Raw genomic sequence first — 14,960 nt, 5'->3', positions numbered from 1 at the left:
GCACATGATGGCTCCAGAATTGTGTTGAAGACCCCCTCTGAGACAACTATACAAACGTTTTGAGAAGACCCAGTTGACAGATGGTCCATCTCTGCCCACCAGTCACACAATACCTGATATTGCCTTTGTTAGTGGCGGATTTGATATGGTTGAGAACGTGGGTGAACATCTCATGGGATGACCTGCAGTCCTCTGGCGTCAAACACCTACAGAGAGACAGAGCAAAGCATCTACAGCTCGTAACAAGACATATGATCCATATTAGAAGCCTTGTAGATGCCCTGTGCTGCATCTTCACATAGCGATCTCCCAAGTACCTGAAGCTTCGACACTGTATCCTGCCCACACATCGGGCGGCATTCCTCCACCCCTGCTTGGCCCCAAAGATCAGCTCCGTCTCCTTGAGTTGGTAGGTTCCTGTGGTCAGAATCTCCTGCTCCACCTCCTTCATCCGCTCCAAGTGAGCTTTAGACTGGGCTCTAAAGGAGATGAAAGGTGTATAAGGAAGAAGACCCCAAAATCCAAATAGAGTGATAGGAAACACCTGCCATGATCTTACCTCCATCCCTGGAGTACCTATGTAGATCCGACTGAACCATCTCGGCCATGCCGCAACCCTTACCCATAATGACCATTACGGTGTCCAAAGAAGACGTGCTTCCCCCAAGAAACAGGCACAGTCATTATGATCACTTACCTTTTGATGGAGGTGAAGTAGCTGGTTGATTAAACACCATGGCCTTGGCAAGAAGTTCCTCTGTGGATATAGGTCCATGTGGTTGAGGACAGGTCATCTGGGGTGAAACATGACAGAGCCCAGGCACCGAGCCTTTGTGCAGGGCACATCCTGTGTGCAGGAATTAATAACATCATGCTAGCAAAATTCTCATGGTTGCCACTGGAAACAGTCATGGGTCATATAGCTCCACGCACACTGTGTCAGACGTGATATAACAGCTCAGATCTAGGGGTATCTGTCTGGCTACAGGGAAATCTGCAGAGTTTAGCTTTAGGCACTGAACGGAGAAGAAATATTCATACAAATCAACAGCAGTATGCGATAAGGATTTTCTGACCGTGCGGTTACACTAACTGCCCAGGTAAAGTACCAGTATTAGTGGAAAACACCCTTTAAATGTAGCTGGTGATTATGGAATATAATATTCCAGCTAGGACCCTGGATGCACTGGAAAGTGTTGATAGGGGATCTTACCACCAGGTAGCGCTGCACACATTATCCATCACCCTACTGGCTGTCCCATTGCAAGTTTTCCCCCCTATGGGATAAGTGTCTGATTGGTGCGGCTCTGGCTGCTGAGACCCCCTATTGATCACCAGAACAGGGGTCCGTGCTCCCCATTTGAATGGAGCAGCAGATGTGTGACCACCACTCCATTCAACTCTATGGGGCTGCCAGAGACAGAGGAGCACAAGAGCTTACAGTCTGTCTGTTTCGGGTACACAGCTGTTCCTGTACCTGCTCGGCCTGCATGTGCAGCATGTCGTAAGGACAGGCTCTGGTTTCCCCCAGTTCTTTATGCGGAGACATTTTGGTTCTGACTTCCGTTAGCCTGACTGAAGGAAACACAAAGGTCAGTAAATGTGAAATCATCTCACAAGTTCCAATCATCATTAAAGATTACATATATAATTCATCTGCATAAATAACTGAGTCACTGTGTACATACATTGCTTATCATGTATTTACTCCAGAGCTGCACTCACTATTCTGCTGATGCAGTCACTGTGTACATACATTATTTTCCTGTAATGATCCTGAGTTACATCCTGTATTATACTCCAGAGCTGTACTCACTATCTGCTGGTGCAGTCACTGTGTACATACATTACATTACTTATCCTCTACTGATCCTGAGTTACATCCTGTATTATACTCCAGAGAGGCACTCACATATTCTGCTGGTGCAGGTCACTGTGTACATACATTACATTACTTATCCTGTACTGTTTCCTGAGTTACATCCTGTATTATACTCCAGAGCTGCACTCACGTATTCGGCTGTGGGCAAGTCACTGTGTACATACATTACTTATCCTGTACTGACCCTGAGTTACATCCTATATTATAGCCCAGAGCTGCACTCACTATTCTGCTGGTGCAGTCACGGTGTACATACACTACTTATCCTGTACTGACCCTGAGTTACATCTATATTATAGCCCGAGCTGCACTCACTATTCTGCTGGTGGAGTCACTGTGTACATTATTACTTATCCAGGTACTGATCCTGAGTTACATCCTGTATTATACCCCAGAGCTGCACTCACTATTCTGCTGTGCAGTCACTGTGTACATACATTATTTTTCCTGTACTGATCCTGAGTTACATCCTGTATTTATACTCCAGAGCTGCAGCTCACTATTCTGCTGGTGCAGTCACTGTGTACATACATTATTTTTCCTGTACTGATCCTGAGTGACATCCTGTATTATACTCCAGAGCTGCACTCACTATTCTGCTGGTGGAGTCGCTGTGTACATACATTACATTACTTATCCTGTACTGACCCTGAGTTACATCCTGTATTATACTCCAGAGCTGCACTCACTATTCTGCTGGTGCAGTCACTGTGTACATACATTACTTATCCTGTACTGACCCTGAGTTACATCCTGTATTATACTCCGGAGCTGCACTCACTATTCTGCTGGTGCAGTCACTGTGTACATACATTACTTATCCTGTACTGACCCTGAGTTACATCCTGTATTATACTCCAGAGCTGAACTCACTATTCTGCTGGTGCAATCACTGTGTACATACATTACTTATCCTGTACTGATCCTGAGTTACATCCTGTATTATACTCCTGAGCTGCACTCACTATTCTGGTGCAGTCACTGTGTACATACATTACTTATCCTGTACTGATCCTCAGTTACATTATGTATTATACTCCAGAGCTGCACTCACTATTTTGCTGGTGGGAGTCACTGTGTACATACATTACTTATCCTGACTGACCTCAGGTACATTCTGTATTATACTCCAGAGCTGCACTCACTATTCTGCTGGTGGAGGTCACTGTGTACATACATTACTTATCCTGTACTGATCCTGAGTTACATCCTGTATTATACTCCAGAGCTGAACTCACTATTCTGCTGGTGCAATCACTGTGTACATACATTACTTATCCTGTACTGATCCTCAGTACATTATGTATTATACTCCAGAGCTGCACTCACTATTGTGCTGGTGGAGTCACTGTGTACATTACATTATTATCCTGTACTGATCCTGGTTATATCCTGTATTATACTCCAGAGCTGCACTCCACTATTCTGCTGGTGCAGTCACTAGTGTACATACATTACTTATCCTGTACTGATCCTGAGTTACATCCTGTATTATACTCCAGAGCTGCACTCACTATTCTGCTGGTGCAGTCACTGTGTAATACATTACTTATCCTGTACTGATCCTCAGTTACATTCTGTATATACTCCAGAGCTGCACTCACTATTCTGCTGGTGCAGTCACTGTGTACATACATTACTTATCCTGTACTGATCCTGAGTTACATCTTGTATTATACTGCGAGCTGCACTCACTATTCTGCTGGCGCAGTCACTGAGCTGTGATCTACCTGCATTCCCTGCTGGTTCAGGGTCTGCACACCTTGCTCTGGTGCTCTTTACTCCAGGCTCTGTAGTCACCTGATGCCACCATGCATTATTGGAAACTCTACAACACTTTTAGGGCTCATGCACATGATCGTGATCCTCCGGGGCTGAACTGACTGTAAATTAGTGTTCTGTGACACAGTCACTTCATACTGAAGCTTTCTTACTATTCTTAAAGTCACATTTGCCTACTTATCTAGAAGACCATTATTTTCGGTCTGTACCAATCCAGTGAATGAAGGGTGGGGGGAAGTGGTGGTGGTTGGGGCGAGTCAGTTGAGTAGCTGTCTCCCAGCAGGAGGACGCTGTGTGACCACAGAGGTGAAGAAACGGATTATAACACCATCTGCACACTGTCATCATTGCTGCAACTTCCGAACATTTGGCTTCTACGATTGTGTAATAAAAGGGGTAATCCCACAAAGAGCAGTCCTACAATGATCAGCTATCCTGTGACTAGGTAATGAGGTCCATGGGTTAACCCATAACAGTTTTGACAACAGCAACTTGTTGACGATCTCCATGTAGTAAGAGTTGTTCTCCTCTTATGTTTTGGATGTTCATGGGTTAACGAGAAGAGCCAATGGGGATGTAACCGATGACGTCCACAGTCCATTCACAGCAGGACAACAAAGCCTAAACAGCGACACATACGAAAGGTCCACCACCAGCAGCTTGTTGACAGTTTCCAGTTGGCAGTGGTACAGGATAAAATTAAAAATAATTAGCAAAAATGGCACAGACTGGGTGAAGTGCTCAGCAGGACACAAGGCACGTGGAGCTGGACATGGAAAAGTTGACCTTGCACACCAGCTGACGTCACTTTCCTGAGAAGAACAATGGAGATCCTGGCACCTTTCACTGGAGCGCCGCTGGCCCCGATATGATGGGAAATGAGATGTTATCCCTGGAACTGGGCTCGTCCTTCCTACACACTGGTGTGGACACCTGGGAAAAGTGTTAGATCTTGGGACAGGAGAATCAACGTGACCTCTGAGTCTTCACCTCGGCCCTTTATGTCCTCCTCCAATATGAAGAAAACTCTCGAAGTGACCAAGTAAAGGGTTAAGAAAGCATTTCACACATAGCCGACCAGAACCAATCATGGTGCTGGTGAAGTCCAAGGTCCTAAGATTACCTCTATAAGTGAGGCACCTATAGGTGATAGGGACAATTATCTACCTAGGTGAGGGAGAAGTATTCACATCCCAGGTAAGGCCTCATGCACACGACCGTTTTTTTTTTGCGGGCCGCAAAAACGGGTTCCGTAGTTCCGTAATCCGTTTTTTCTTCCATGGGTCTTCCTTGATTTTTGGAAGATCCACGGACATGAAGAAAAGTAAAAAAAAAAAGTCGTTTTGGTGTCCGCCTGGCCGTGCGGAGCCAAACGGATCCGTCCTGACTTACAATGCAAGTCAATGGGGACGGATCCGTTTGACTTTGACACAATATGGTGCAATTGCAAACGGATCCGTCCCCCATTAACTTTCAATGTAAAGTCAGGAGTACCCTATTATACCATCGGATCAGAGTTTTCTCCAATCCGATGGTATATTTTAACTTGAAGCGTCCCCATCACCGTGGGAACGCCTCTATGTTAAAATATACCATCGGATTTGAGTTATATCGTGAAAACTCAGATCCGACAGTATATTCTAACACAGAGGCGTTCCCATAGTGATGGGGACGCTTCAAGTTAGAATATACTAAGAACTGTGTACATGACTGCCCCCTGCTGCCTGGCAGCACCCGATCTCTTACAGGGGGCTGTTATCCGCGCAATTAACCACGCAGGTGCCGCACCTAAGGGGTTAATTGTGCGTATCATAGCCCCCTGTAAGAGATCAGGTGTGCCAGGCAGGAGGGGGCAGACCCCCCGCCCTCCCCAGTTTTAAATTCATTGGTGGCCAGTGCGGCCCCCCCTCCCTCCCCTGTATTTCATTCATTGGTGGCTAGTGCGGCCCCCCCCCCCTCCCTCCCCCAGTATTACATTCATTGGTGGCCAGTGCGGCCTCCCCTCTCCCCCCTCCTAATTAAACCCCCCCCCCCATCATTGGTGGCAGCGGAGAGTTCCGATCGGAGTCCCAGTTTAATCGCTGGGACTCCAATCGGTAACCATGGCAACCAGGACGCTACTGCAGTCCTGGCTGCCATGGTTACTTAGCAATTTTAGAAGCATTATACTTACCTTCGCTGTCTGTGGCTGGCCGGGCGCTCTTCCTACTGGTAAGTGAAAGGTCTGTGCGGCGCATTGCTTATAGCACAGACCTGTCACTTACCAGACCTGTCACTTGGACTTAGTATTAACCAATAGACCTGACAGAACTACAGATGTGCAGGTCGGGGGACACCTGGGAAATACTGACCATAAAGTAATAACCTTCCAATTGTCATTCAAAAGAGCGTTTCTACAGGGAGGAACAAAAATACCAAACTTCAAAAAAGCTAAATTTAGCCAACTAAGAGCGGCCATAGGCCTAACTAACAGGGACAAAGTCCTCAAAAATTAAAATACAGCCACAAAATGGGATATCTTTAAAAGCATCCTAAAATCTCATTGTGAGAGGTACATACCTTATGGGAATAAAAGGTTAAGGAACAAAACTGTAAAGAAAGCAATAAATGACAAAAAGAAAGCATATAAATCACTACAACAGGAGGGTAGCACGGAAGCACTGAAAAACTATAAGGAAAAAAATAGAACATGTAAAAAACTAATAAAAGAGGCCAAACTAGAGACCGAGAGATTAATTGCCAAAGAGAGTAAAACTAACCCTAAAATGTTCTTCAATTATATAAATGTTAAAAAGTATAAATCTGAAGGTGTCGGCCCTTTAATGAGTAATGAGGGGGGAGTCGCAGAGAGCGACGAGGAGAAAGCAAAGCTGTTAAATATTTTTTTCTCCAATGTATTCACTGAGGAAAATAAACTGTCAGATGAAATGCTGAATGTTGAAATAAATTCCCCATTAAAAGTGTCCTGTCTGACCCAGGAAGAAGTACAACAGCGACTTAAAAAGATTAAAATAGACAAATCGCCAGGACCAGATGGCATACACCCCCGTATCCTAAGGGAATTAAGTAATGTCATAGCCAGACCCTTATTTCTGATATTTGCGGACTCTATACTGACAGGGAATGTCCCACAGGATTGGCGCATGGCAAATGTGGTGCCAATATTCAAAAAGGGTCCAAAACAAAGCCTGGAAACTATAGGCCGGTAAGTTTAACATCTGTTGTGGGTAAACTGTTTGAAGGTTTTCTGAGAGATGCTATCTTAGAGCATCTTAACGGAAATAAGCAAATAACGCCATATCAGCATGGCATCATGAGGGATCGGTCATGTCAAACTAATTTAATCAGTTTCTATGAGGAGGTAAGTTCTAGACTTGACAGCGGCGAATCAATGGATGTCGTATATCTGGACTTCTCCAAAGCATTTGACACTGTACCACATAAAAGGTTAGTATATAAAATGAGAATGGTTGGACTGGGAGAAAACGTCTGTATGTGGGTAAGTAACTGGCTGAGGGATAGAAAACAGAGGGTGGTTATTAACGGTACACACTCAGATTGGGTCACTGTCACTAGTGGGGTACCTCAGGGGTCAGTATTGGAGGGGTCACTGTCACTAGTGGGGTACCTCAGGGGTCAGTATTGGGCCCTATTCTCTTCAATATATTTATTAATGATCTCGTAGAAGGCTTGCACAGTAAAATATCAATTTTCGCAGATGACACTAAACAGTGTAAAGTAATTTACACTGAAGAGGACAGTATACTGTATATATATACTACAGAGGACAGTATACTGTATATATACTACAGAGGACAGTATACTGTATGTATACTACAGAGGACAGTACACTGTATATATATACTACAGAGGTCAGTATACTGTATATATACTACAGAGGACAGTATACTACTACAGAGGGATCTGGATAGACTGGAGGCTTGGGCAGATAAGTGGCAGATGAGGTTCAACACTGACAAATGTAAGGTTATGCACATGGGAAGGAATAATGCAAGTCACCCGTACATACTAAATGGTAAAACACTCGGTAACACTGACATGGAAAAGGATCTAGGAATTTTAATAAACAGCAAACTAAGCTGCGAAAACCAGTGTCCGGCAGCTGCTGCCAAGGCCAATAAGATAATGGGTTGCATCAGAAGGCGCATAGATGCCGGTGATGAGAACATAGTCCTACCACTTTACAAATCACTAGTCAGACCACACATGGAGGACTGTGTACAGTTCTGGGCTCCAGTGAACAAGGCAGACATAGCAGAGCTGGAGAGGGTCCAGAGGAGGGCAACTAAAGTAATAACTGGAATGGGGCAACTACAGTACCCTGAAAGATTATCAACATTAGGGTTATTCACTTTAGAAAAAAAACGACTGAGGGGAGATCTAATTACTATGTATAAATATATCAGGGGTCAGTACAGAGATCTCTCCCATCATCTATTTATCCCCAGGACTGTGACGAGGGGACATCCTCTGAGTCTGGAGGAAAGAAGGTTTGTACACAAACATAGAAGAGGATTCTTTACGGTAAGAGCAGTGAGACTATGGAGCTCTCTGCCTGAGGAGGTGGTGATGGTGAGTACAATAAAGCAGTTCAAGAGGGGCCTGGATGTATTTCTGGAGCGTAATGATATTACAGGCTATAGCTACTAGAGAGGGGTCGTTGGTCCAGGGAGTTATTCTGATTGTCTGATTGGAGTCGCAAAGGAATTTTTTATTCCCCTAAAGTGGGGGAAATTGGCTTCTACCTCACAGGGTTTTTTTTTTTGCCTTCCTCTGGATCAACTTGCAGGATAACAGGCCGAACTGGATGGACAAATGTCTTTTTTCGGCCTTATGTACTATGTTACTATGTTACTATGTTACCTAAGGGTGGACTTTATGCAGATCTACACAAAGTGGATGAATCTCAAAGGCTCTGGACAGACTGGAACCTGGCATAAACATGCCCTCACAAATATCGTGAAGGATGTATTTAATGCTGACTGCTGTTAGGTTCCTTCCTTCCACAGGTTGAGAACCACGGTCCTAGAGTAGTCTATAGGCTGTAGCACTTTGTGTTGCTTGGCCACCCCCCCTAACATCCTGTCTGGGTGACCAACATTTGAGCATAAGCTGCATAGCTACATGTACTAAAGTGGTCATAGGAAGTTCTGTTTGCTGTACACTAGACTGCCTCTAGATGCTGCACTGACTTGTTTTAGGTTCCTTCCACTCAAGAGGTCGGGGAGCCAATGGTTGGAAACAACAGTCCTAGAAAAGTCTTCTAGGTTGTAGCTCATGATGTTGTCCTGTAACCACTAACTTTCTATCTGGGTGGTCATCTATCGATTATGTCTGCTGTACAATAGACTGCATCTCTAGGCTGCAGTGACTTGTTCCTTACACTTAAGAACCTGGGAAGCCACATCGAGACCACAGAGTATTTCAAAGGTTGCAGGATTTCACATCGCCTAGAAGATCCCCAACTTGTCGTCTGGTTGGTCACCGGTTGAGCAAACATACCCATTCTGTCTGCTGTACACTAGACTGCCTCCAGATACTGCATTGACTTGCTTTAGGTTCCTTCCACTGAAGAGGCCGAGGAACCACAGGTTGGAGACCACAGCCCTGGAGTATTCTGTAGGTTGTAGCACATAATATTGCCATGTAGCCCCTCTGGGTGGCCACTGGTTGAGCACAAGTACTCATTCTGTCTGCTGTACAATAGACTGCCTCTCCACACTGCACTGACTTGTTTCAGGTTCCTTCCTCTCAGGAAGCATTAGAAGCATTGCAGAAGGAGAGGAGATTTTAGGTTTAATCCCCGGAAGAATCCACATCTCAAGCTCTCAAGGAACACACACCTATCGTGTGGGTTCCGCAGTGTGTAGTAGTCCCCAGTCCTAGACTGTGGCCCCTGGGTGGAGGGTGGATTGATGGCTCTGGATAGAAGGGAGATGCAGCTGCCAGCATATAACACAATGTCCTGCAGCCTACGATATCACATGATCCGCCATTAAACCCGCAATATCACATGACCTCAGAAACACGCCGCCAAAAATAACCAGAGGACAAATACGGGACAGATTCTATCATCACTCAGTGCTGGTTCTGATAGTCTGCAGAATACGTCAGGAGGTAGTGGGAAGGAGCAACGTTCTGTAGAGAGATCAGTGGTGTAATAATCTGCAGGATATATCACTATGTATCTGTCAGGAGGCAGAGAGGACCAAGCGATGTTCTGTAGATCTCTAGAGGTCAGTGGTGTAATAATCTGCAGGATATATCACTATGTATCTCTCAGGAGGCAAAGAAGACAGAGCGATGTTCTGCAGATCTCTAGAGAGGTCAGAGGTGTAATAATCTGCAGGATATATCACTATGTATCTGTCAGGAGGTAGAGAAGACAAAGCGATGTTCTGCAGATCTCTAGAGAGGTCAGTGGTGTAATAATCTGCAGGATAGATCACTATGTATCTGGTAGGAGGTAGAGAAGACAAAGTGATGTTCTGCAGATCTCTAGAGGTCAGAGGTGTAATAATCTGCAGGATATATCATAATGTATCTGTCAGGAGATGGAGAGGACAGAGCGATGTTGTGCAGATCTCTGGAGAGGTCAGTGGAGTAATAATCTGCAGGATATATAACTGTGTATCTGTCAGGAGGTGGAGAGGACAGAGAGATGTTCTGCAGATCTCTAGAGAGACAAGTGGTGTAATAATCTGCAGGATATATCACTATGTATATGTCAGGAGATGGAGAGGACAGAGCAATGTTCTGCAGATCTCTAGAGGTCAGTGGTGTAATAATCTGCAGGATATATCACTATGTATCTGTCAGAAGGTAGAGAGGACAGAGCGATGTTCTGCAGATCTCTAGAGGGGTCGGTGGTGTAATAATCTGCAGGATATATATCACTATGTATCTGTCAGAAGGTAGAGAGGACAGCGTGATGTTCTGCAGATCTCTAGAGATCAGTGGTGTAATAATCTGCAGGATATATCACTATGTATCTGTCAGGAGGTAGAGAGGACAGCGCGATGTTCTGCAGTTCTCTAGAGGGATGACTGGATCCAATAAGCCCAGCACTATGAGACCAGTTTGAGTATACAGGGTACAGGGTTTCCAGGGCTGGTATTTACCTCTCTGGTTGCAGCGTTTGGCTCCAGGACATTCTGATCAGGAATCCGACAATTCACCTGGGGGTCTGGGGGTCACCTGGCTGCAGGGAAGAGACATCGCTGGCACCCCCCGAAATATCATTCATCCTTTCCAGGAATGCGAAACCTCAACATAAGTCAATATAACCATTTACGGGTCAGCAGACCTGTGCTCGGAGCACTTACTCACCAGTACACCGGGCCTTACTAATATCAGAGCACTTACTCACCAATACACAGAGCCTTACTAATATTAGAGCACTTACTCACCACTACACAGAGCCTTACTAATATTAGAGCACTTACTCACCACTACACAGAGCCTTACTAATATCAGAGCACTTACTCACTAATCCAGAGAGCCTTACTAATACCAGAGCACTTACTCACTAATCCAGAGAGCCTTACTAATACCAGAGCACTTACTCACCAATACACTGAGCCTTACTAATATCAGAGCATTTACTCACCACTACACAGAGCCTTACTAATATCAGAGCACTTACTCACCAAAACACAGAGCAATCAACACACTAATACTCAGAACATTTACTAATATCAGAGCACTTACTCACTAATCCACAGAGTCTTACTAATATCAGAGCACTTACTAATATCAGAGCACTTACTCACCAACACACAGAGCCTTACTTATATCAGAGCAAGTACTCACCACTACAGAGCCTTACTAATATCATAGCACTTACTCACCACTACACAATACCTTACTAATATTAGAGCACTTACTCGCCACTACACAGAGCCTAACTAATATTAGAGCACTTACTCACCACTACACAATACCTTACTAATATTAGAGCATTTACTCACCACTACACAGAGCCTTACTAATATTAGAGCACTTACTCACCACTAGACAGAGCCTTACTAATATTAGAACACTTACTCACCACTACACAGAGCCTTACTAATATTAGAACACTTACTCACCACTACACAGAGCCTTACTAATATCAGAGCACTCACCACTCACCACTACACAGAGCCTTACTAATATTAGAGCACTTACTCACCACTACACAGAGCCTTACTAATATTAGAGCACTTACTCACCACTACACAATACCTTACTAATATTAGAGCACTTACTCACCACTACACAGAGCCTAACTAATATTAGAGCACTTACTCACCACTACACAGAGCCTTACTAATATCAGAGCACTCACCACTCACCACTACACAGAGCCTTACTAATATTAGAGCACTTACTCACCACTACACAGAGCCTTACTAATATTAGAGCACTTACTCACCACTACACAGAGCTTTACTAATATTAGAGCACTTACTCACCACTACACAGAGCCTTACTAATATTAGAGCACTTACTCACCACTACACAGAGCTTTACTAATATTAGAGCACGTACTCACCACTACACAGAGCTTTACTAATATTAGAGCACTTACTCACCACTACACAGAGCTTTACTAATATTAGAGCACTTACTCACCACTACACAGAGCTTTACTAATATTAGAGCACTTACTCACCACTACACAGAGCCTTACTAATATTAGAGCACTTACTCACCACTACACAGAGCCTTACTAATATCAGAGCACTTACTCACCACTAAACAGAGCCTTACTAATATTAGAGCACTTACTCACCACTACACAGAGCCTTACTAATATTAGAGCACTTACTCACCACTACACAGAGCCTTACTAATATCAGAGCACTTACTCACTAATCCACAGAGCCTTACTAATACCTGAGCACTTACTCACCAATACACTGAGCCTTACTAATATCAGAGCATTTAATCACCACTACACAGAGCCTTACTAATATCAGAGCACTTACTCACCAAAACACAGAGCAATCAACACACTAATACTCAGAACATTTACTAATATCAGAGCACTTAGTCACTAATCCACAGAGTCTTACTAATATCAGAGCACTTATTTACTAATCCACAGAGCCTTACTAATATCAGAGCACTTACTCACTAACCCACAGAGCCTTACAAATATCAGAGCACTTACTCACCAACACACAGAGCCTTACTAAAATCAGAGCAAGTACTCACCACTACAGAGCCTTACTAATATCAGAGCACTTACTCGCCACTACACCGAGCCTAACTAATATTAGAGCACTTACTCACCACTACACAATACCTTACTAATATTAGAGCATTTACTCACCACTACATAGAGCCTTACTAATATTAGAGCACTTACTCACCACTACACAGAGCCTTACTAATATTAGAGCACTTACTCACCACTACACAGAGCCTTACTAATATTAGAGCACTTACTCACCAGTACACAGAGCCTTACTAATATAAGAGCACTTACTCACCAATACACAGAGCTTTACTAATATTAGAGCACTTACTCACCAGTACACAGAGCCTTACTAATATAAGAGCACTTACTCACCACTACACAGAGCTTTACTAATATTAGAGCACTTACTCACCACTACACAGAACCTTACTAATAATAGAGCACTTACTCACCACTGAACAGAGCCTTACTAATATTAGAACACTTACTCACCACTACACAGAGCCTTACTAATATCAGAGCACTTACTCACCACTACACAGAGCCTTACTAATATAAGAGCACTTACTCACCACTACACAGAGCCTTACTAATATTAGAGCACTTACTCACCACTACACAGAACCTTACTAATAATAGAGCACTTACTCACCACTGAACAGAGCCTTACTAATATTAGAACACTTACTCACCACTACACAGAGCCTTACTAATATTAGAGAACTTACTCACCACTACACAGAGCCTTACTAATATTAGAGAACTTACTCACCACTACACAGAGCCTAACTAATATTAGAGCACTTACTCACCACTACACAGAGCCTTACTAATATTAGAGCACTTACTCACCACTACACAGAGCCTTACTAATATCAGAACACTTACTCACTAATCCACAGAGGCTTACTAATATCAGAGCACTTACACACCAATACACAGATCAATCAGCACAGTAATACTCAGAGCACTTACTAGTATCAGATCACTTACTCACTAATCCACAGTGCCTTACTAATACTCAGAGCACTTACTAGTATCAGATCACTTACTCACTAATCCACAGTGCCTTACTAATACTCAGGGAACCTACTCAACAATACACAGAGGTATCGGCAGGCTAGGGGTATGTTCAGAAGGAGGATTTTAAAACCCTCTGTGTATCCCATGGCAGGAACTGCTGCGCTGTGCGGTGACTCCTGCCGTGGGTTTTCATGCTCTAGGTTTAGCGCCATTGAATGGAGGCTCCCGCTGCGGCTTTGTGAGTGATCCGCCCGGTAACTGGTACAGGTCCATTCTTGGTCTTGAAGACCGCGCAGCAAAAATCCTTTGCTGTATGAGGCCTAATCCAAAGAGCAATCAGCACAATGTTATCAGAGCACTTACCCACTGATCCACAGAGCAATTAGCACACTGCTATCAGAGCACTTACTCACTAATTGCGGAAGCACGGAACGGAACCCCAGAAAGCCCTCCGTAGTGCTTCTGTAGTGTTCCGTTCCGCATCTTCAGATTTGAGGACCCATTAATAAATAAATGGGTCCGCATCCGCGATGGAATGGCCACGGAACGGTGCCTGTGTATTGCGGATCTGCAAAAGCGGTCCGCAATACGGCAACGGGCAGCACACGCTCGTGTGAACGAGCCCTAATTCACAGAGCAATCAGTACACTAATACTCAGAGCACTTACTCACTAATCCACAGAGCAATCAGATACTCAGAGCAATAACTCACTAATCCACAGAGCAATCAGCACACTGATATCCGACCACTTACTCACTAATCCACAGAGCAATCAGCACACAGATATCCGACCACTTACTCACTAATCCAGAGAGCAATCAGCACACTGAGATCAGAGCATTTACTCACTGATAGACTTCTTTAGAAACCATTTGTCACTAGTACTAAGAACACTTATTCACTGATACAGTATTTCTAGCTAACTTACTCACACAGTCGCTCACTAATTCCTAAACCACTTACTCACTGATCCCTGTTGGCTCAGGAGCTCATTAATTTATTTATTTTATGCACTTATATAGCGCTACTATATTCCGCAGAGCTTTACAGACATTAGCATCCAA

At 44.1% G+C, this 14,960-nt stretch overlaps 1 protein-coding gene across 1 annotated transcript in view; it reads right to left on the bottom strand.

Moving 5' to 3' along the window:
- The window catches only part of NOS3 (nitric oxide synthase 3), a 95,114-nt gene that overhangs the window by 45,895 nt on the left and 34,259 nt on the right, over positions 1-14,960 (bottom strand). Inside the window, 6 exon segments of the mRNA XM_040431370.1 lie at positions 114-206; positions 318-479; positions 698-720; positions 723-802; positions 805-847; positions 1,478-1,575. Coding sequence (XP_040287304.1) covers positions 114-206; positions 318-479; positions 698-720; positions 723-802; positions 805-847; positions 1,478-1,549 — 473 coding nt within the window. The 5' untranslated portion in view covers positions 1,550-1,575.

This window comes from Bufo bufo, chromosome 5 (genome assembly GCF_905171765.1).
Source record: "Bufo bufo chromosome 5, aBufBuf1.1, whole genome shotgun sequence".
NCBI lineage: Eukaryota > Metazoa > Chordata > Amphibia > Anura > Bufonidae > Bufo > Bufo bufo.
The sequence above is the reverse complement of the archived record's forward strand: the minus strand, read 5'-3'. Positions and strand labels throughout refer to the sequence as shown.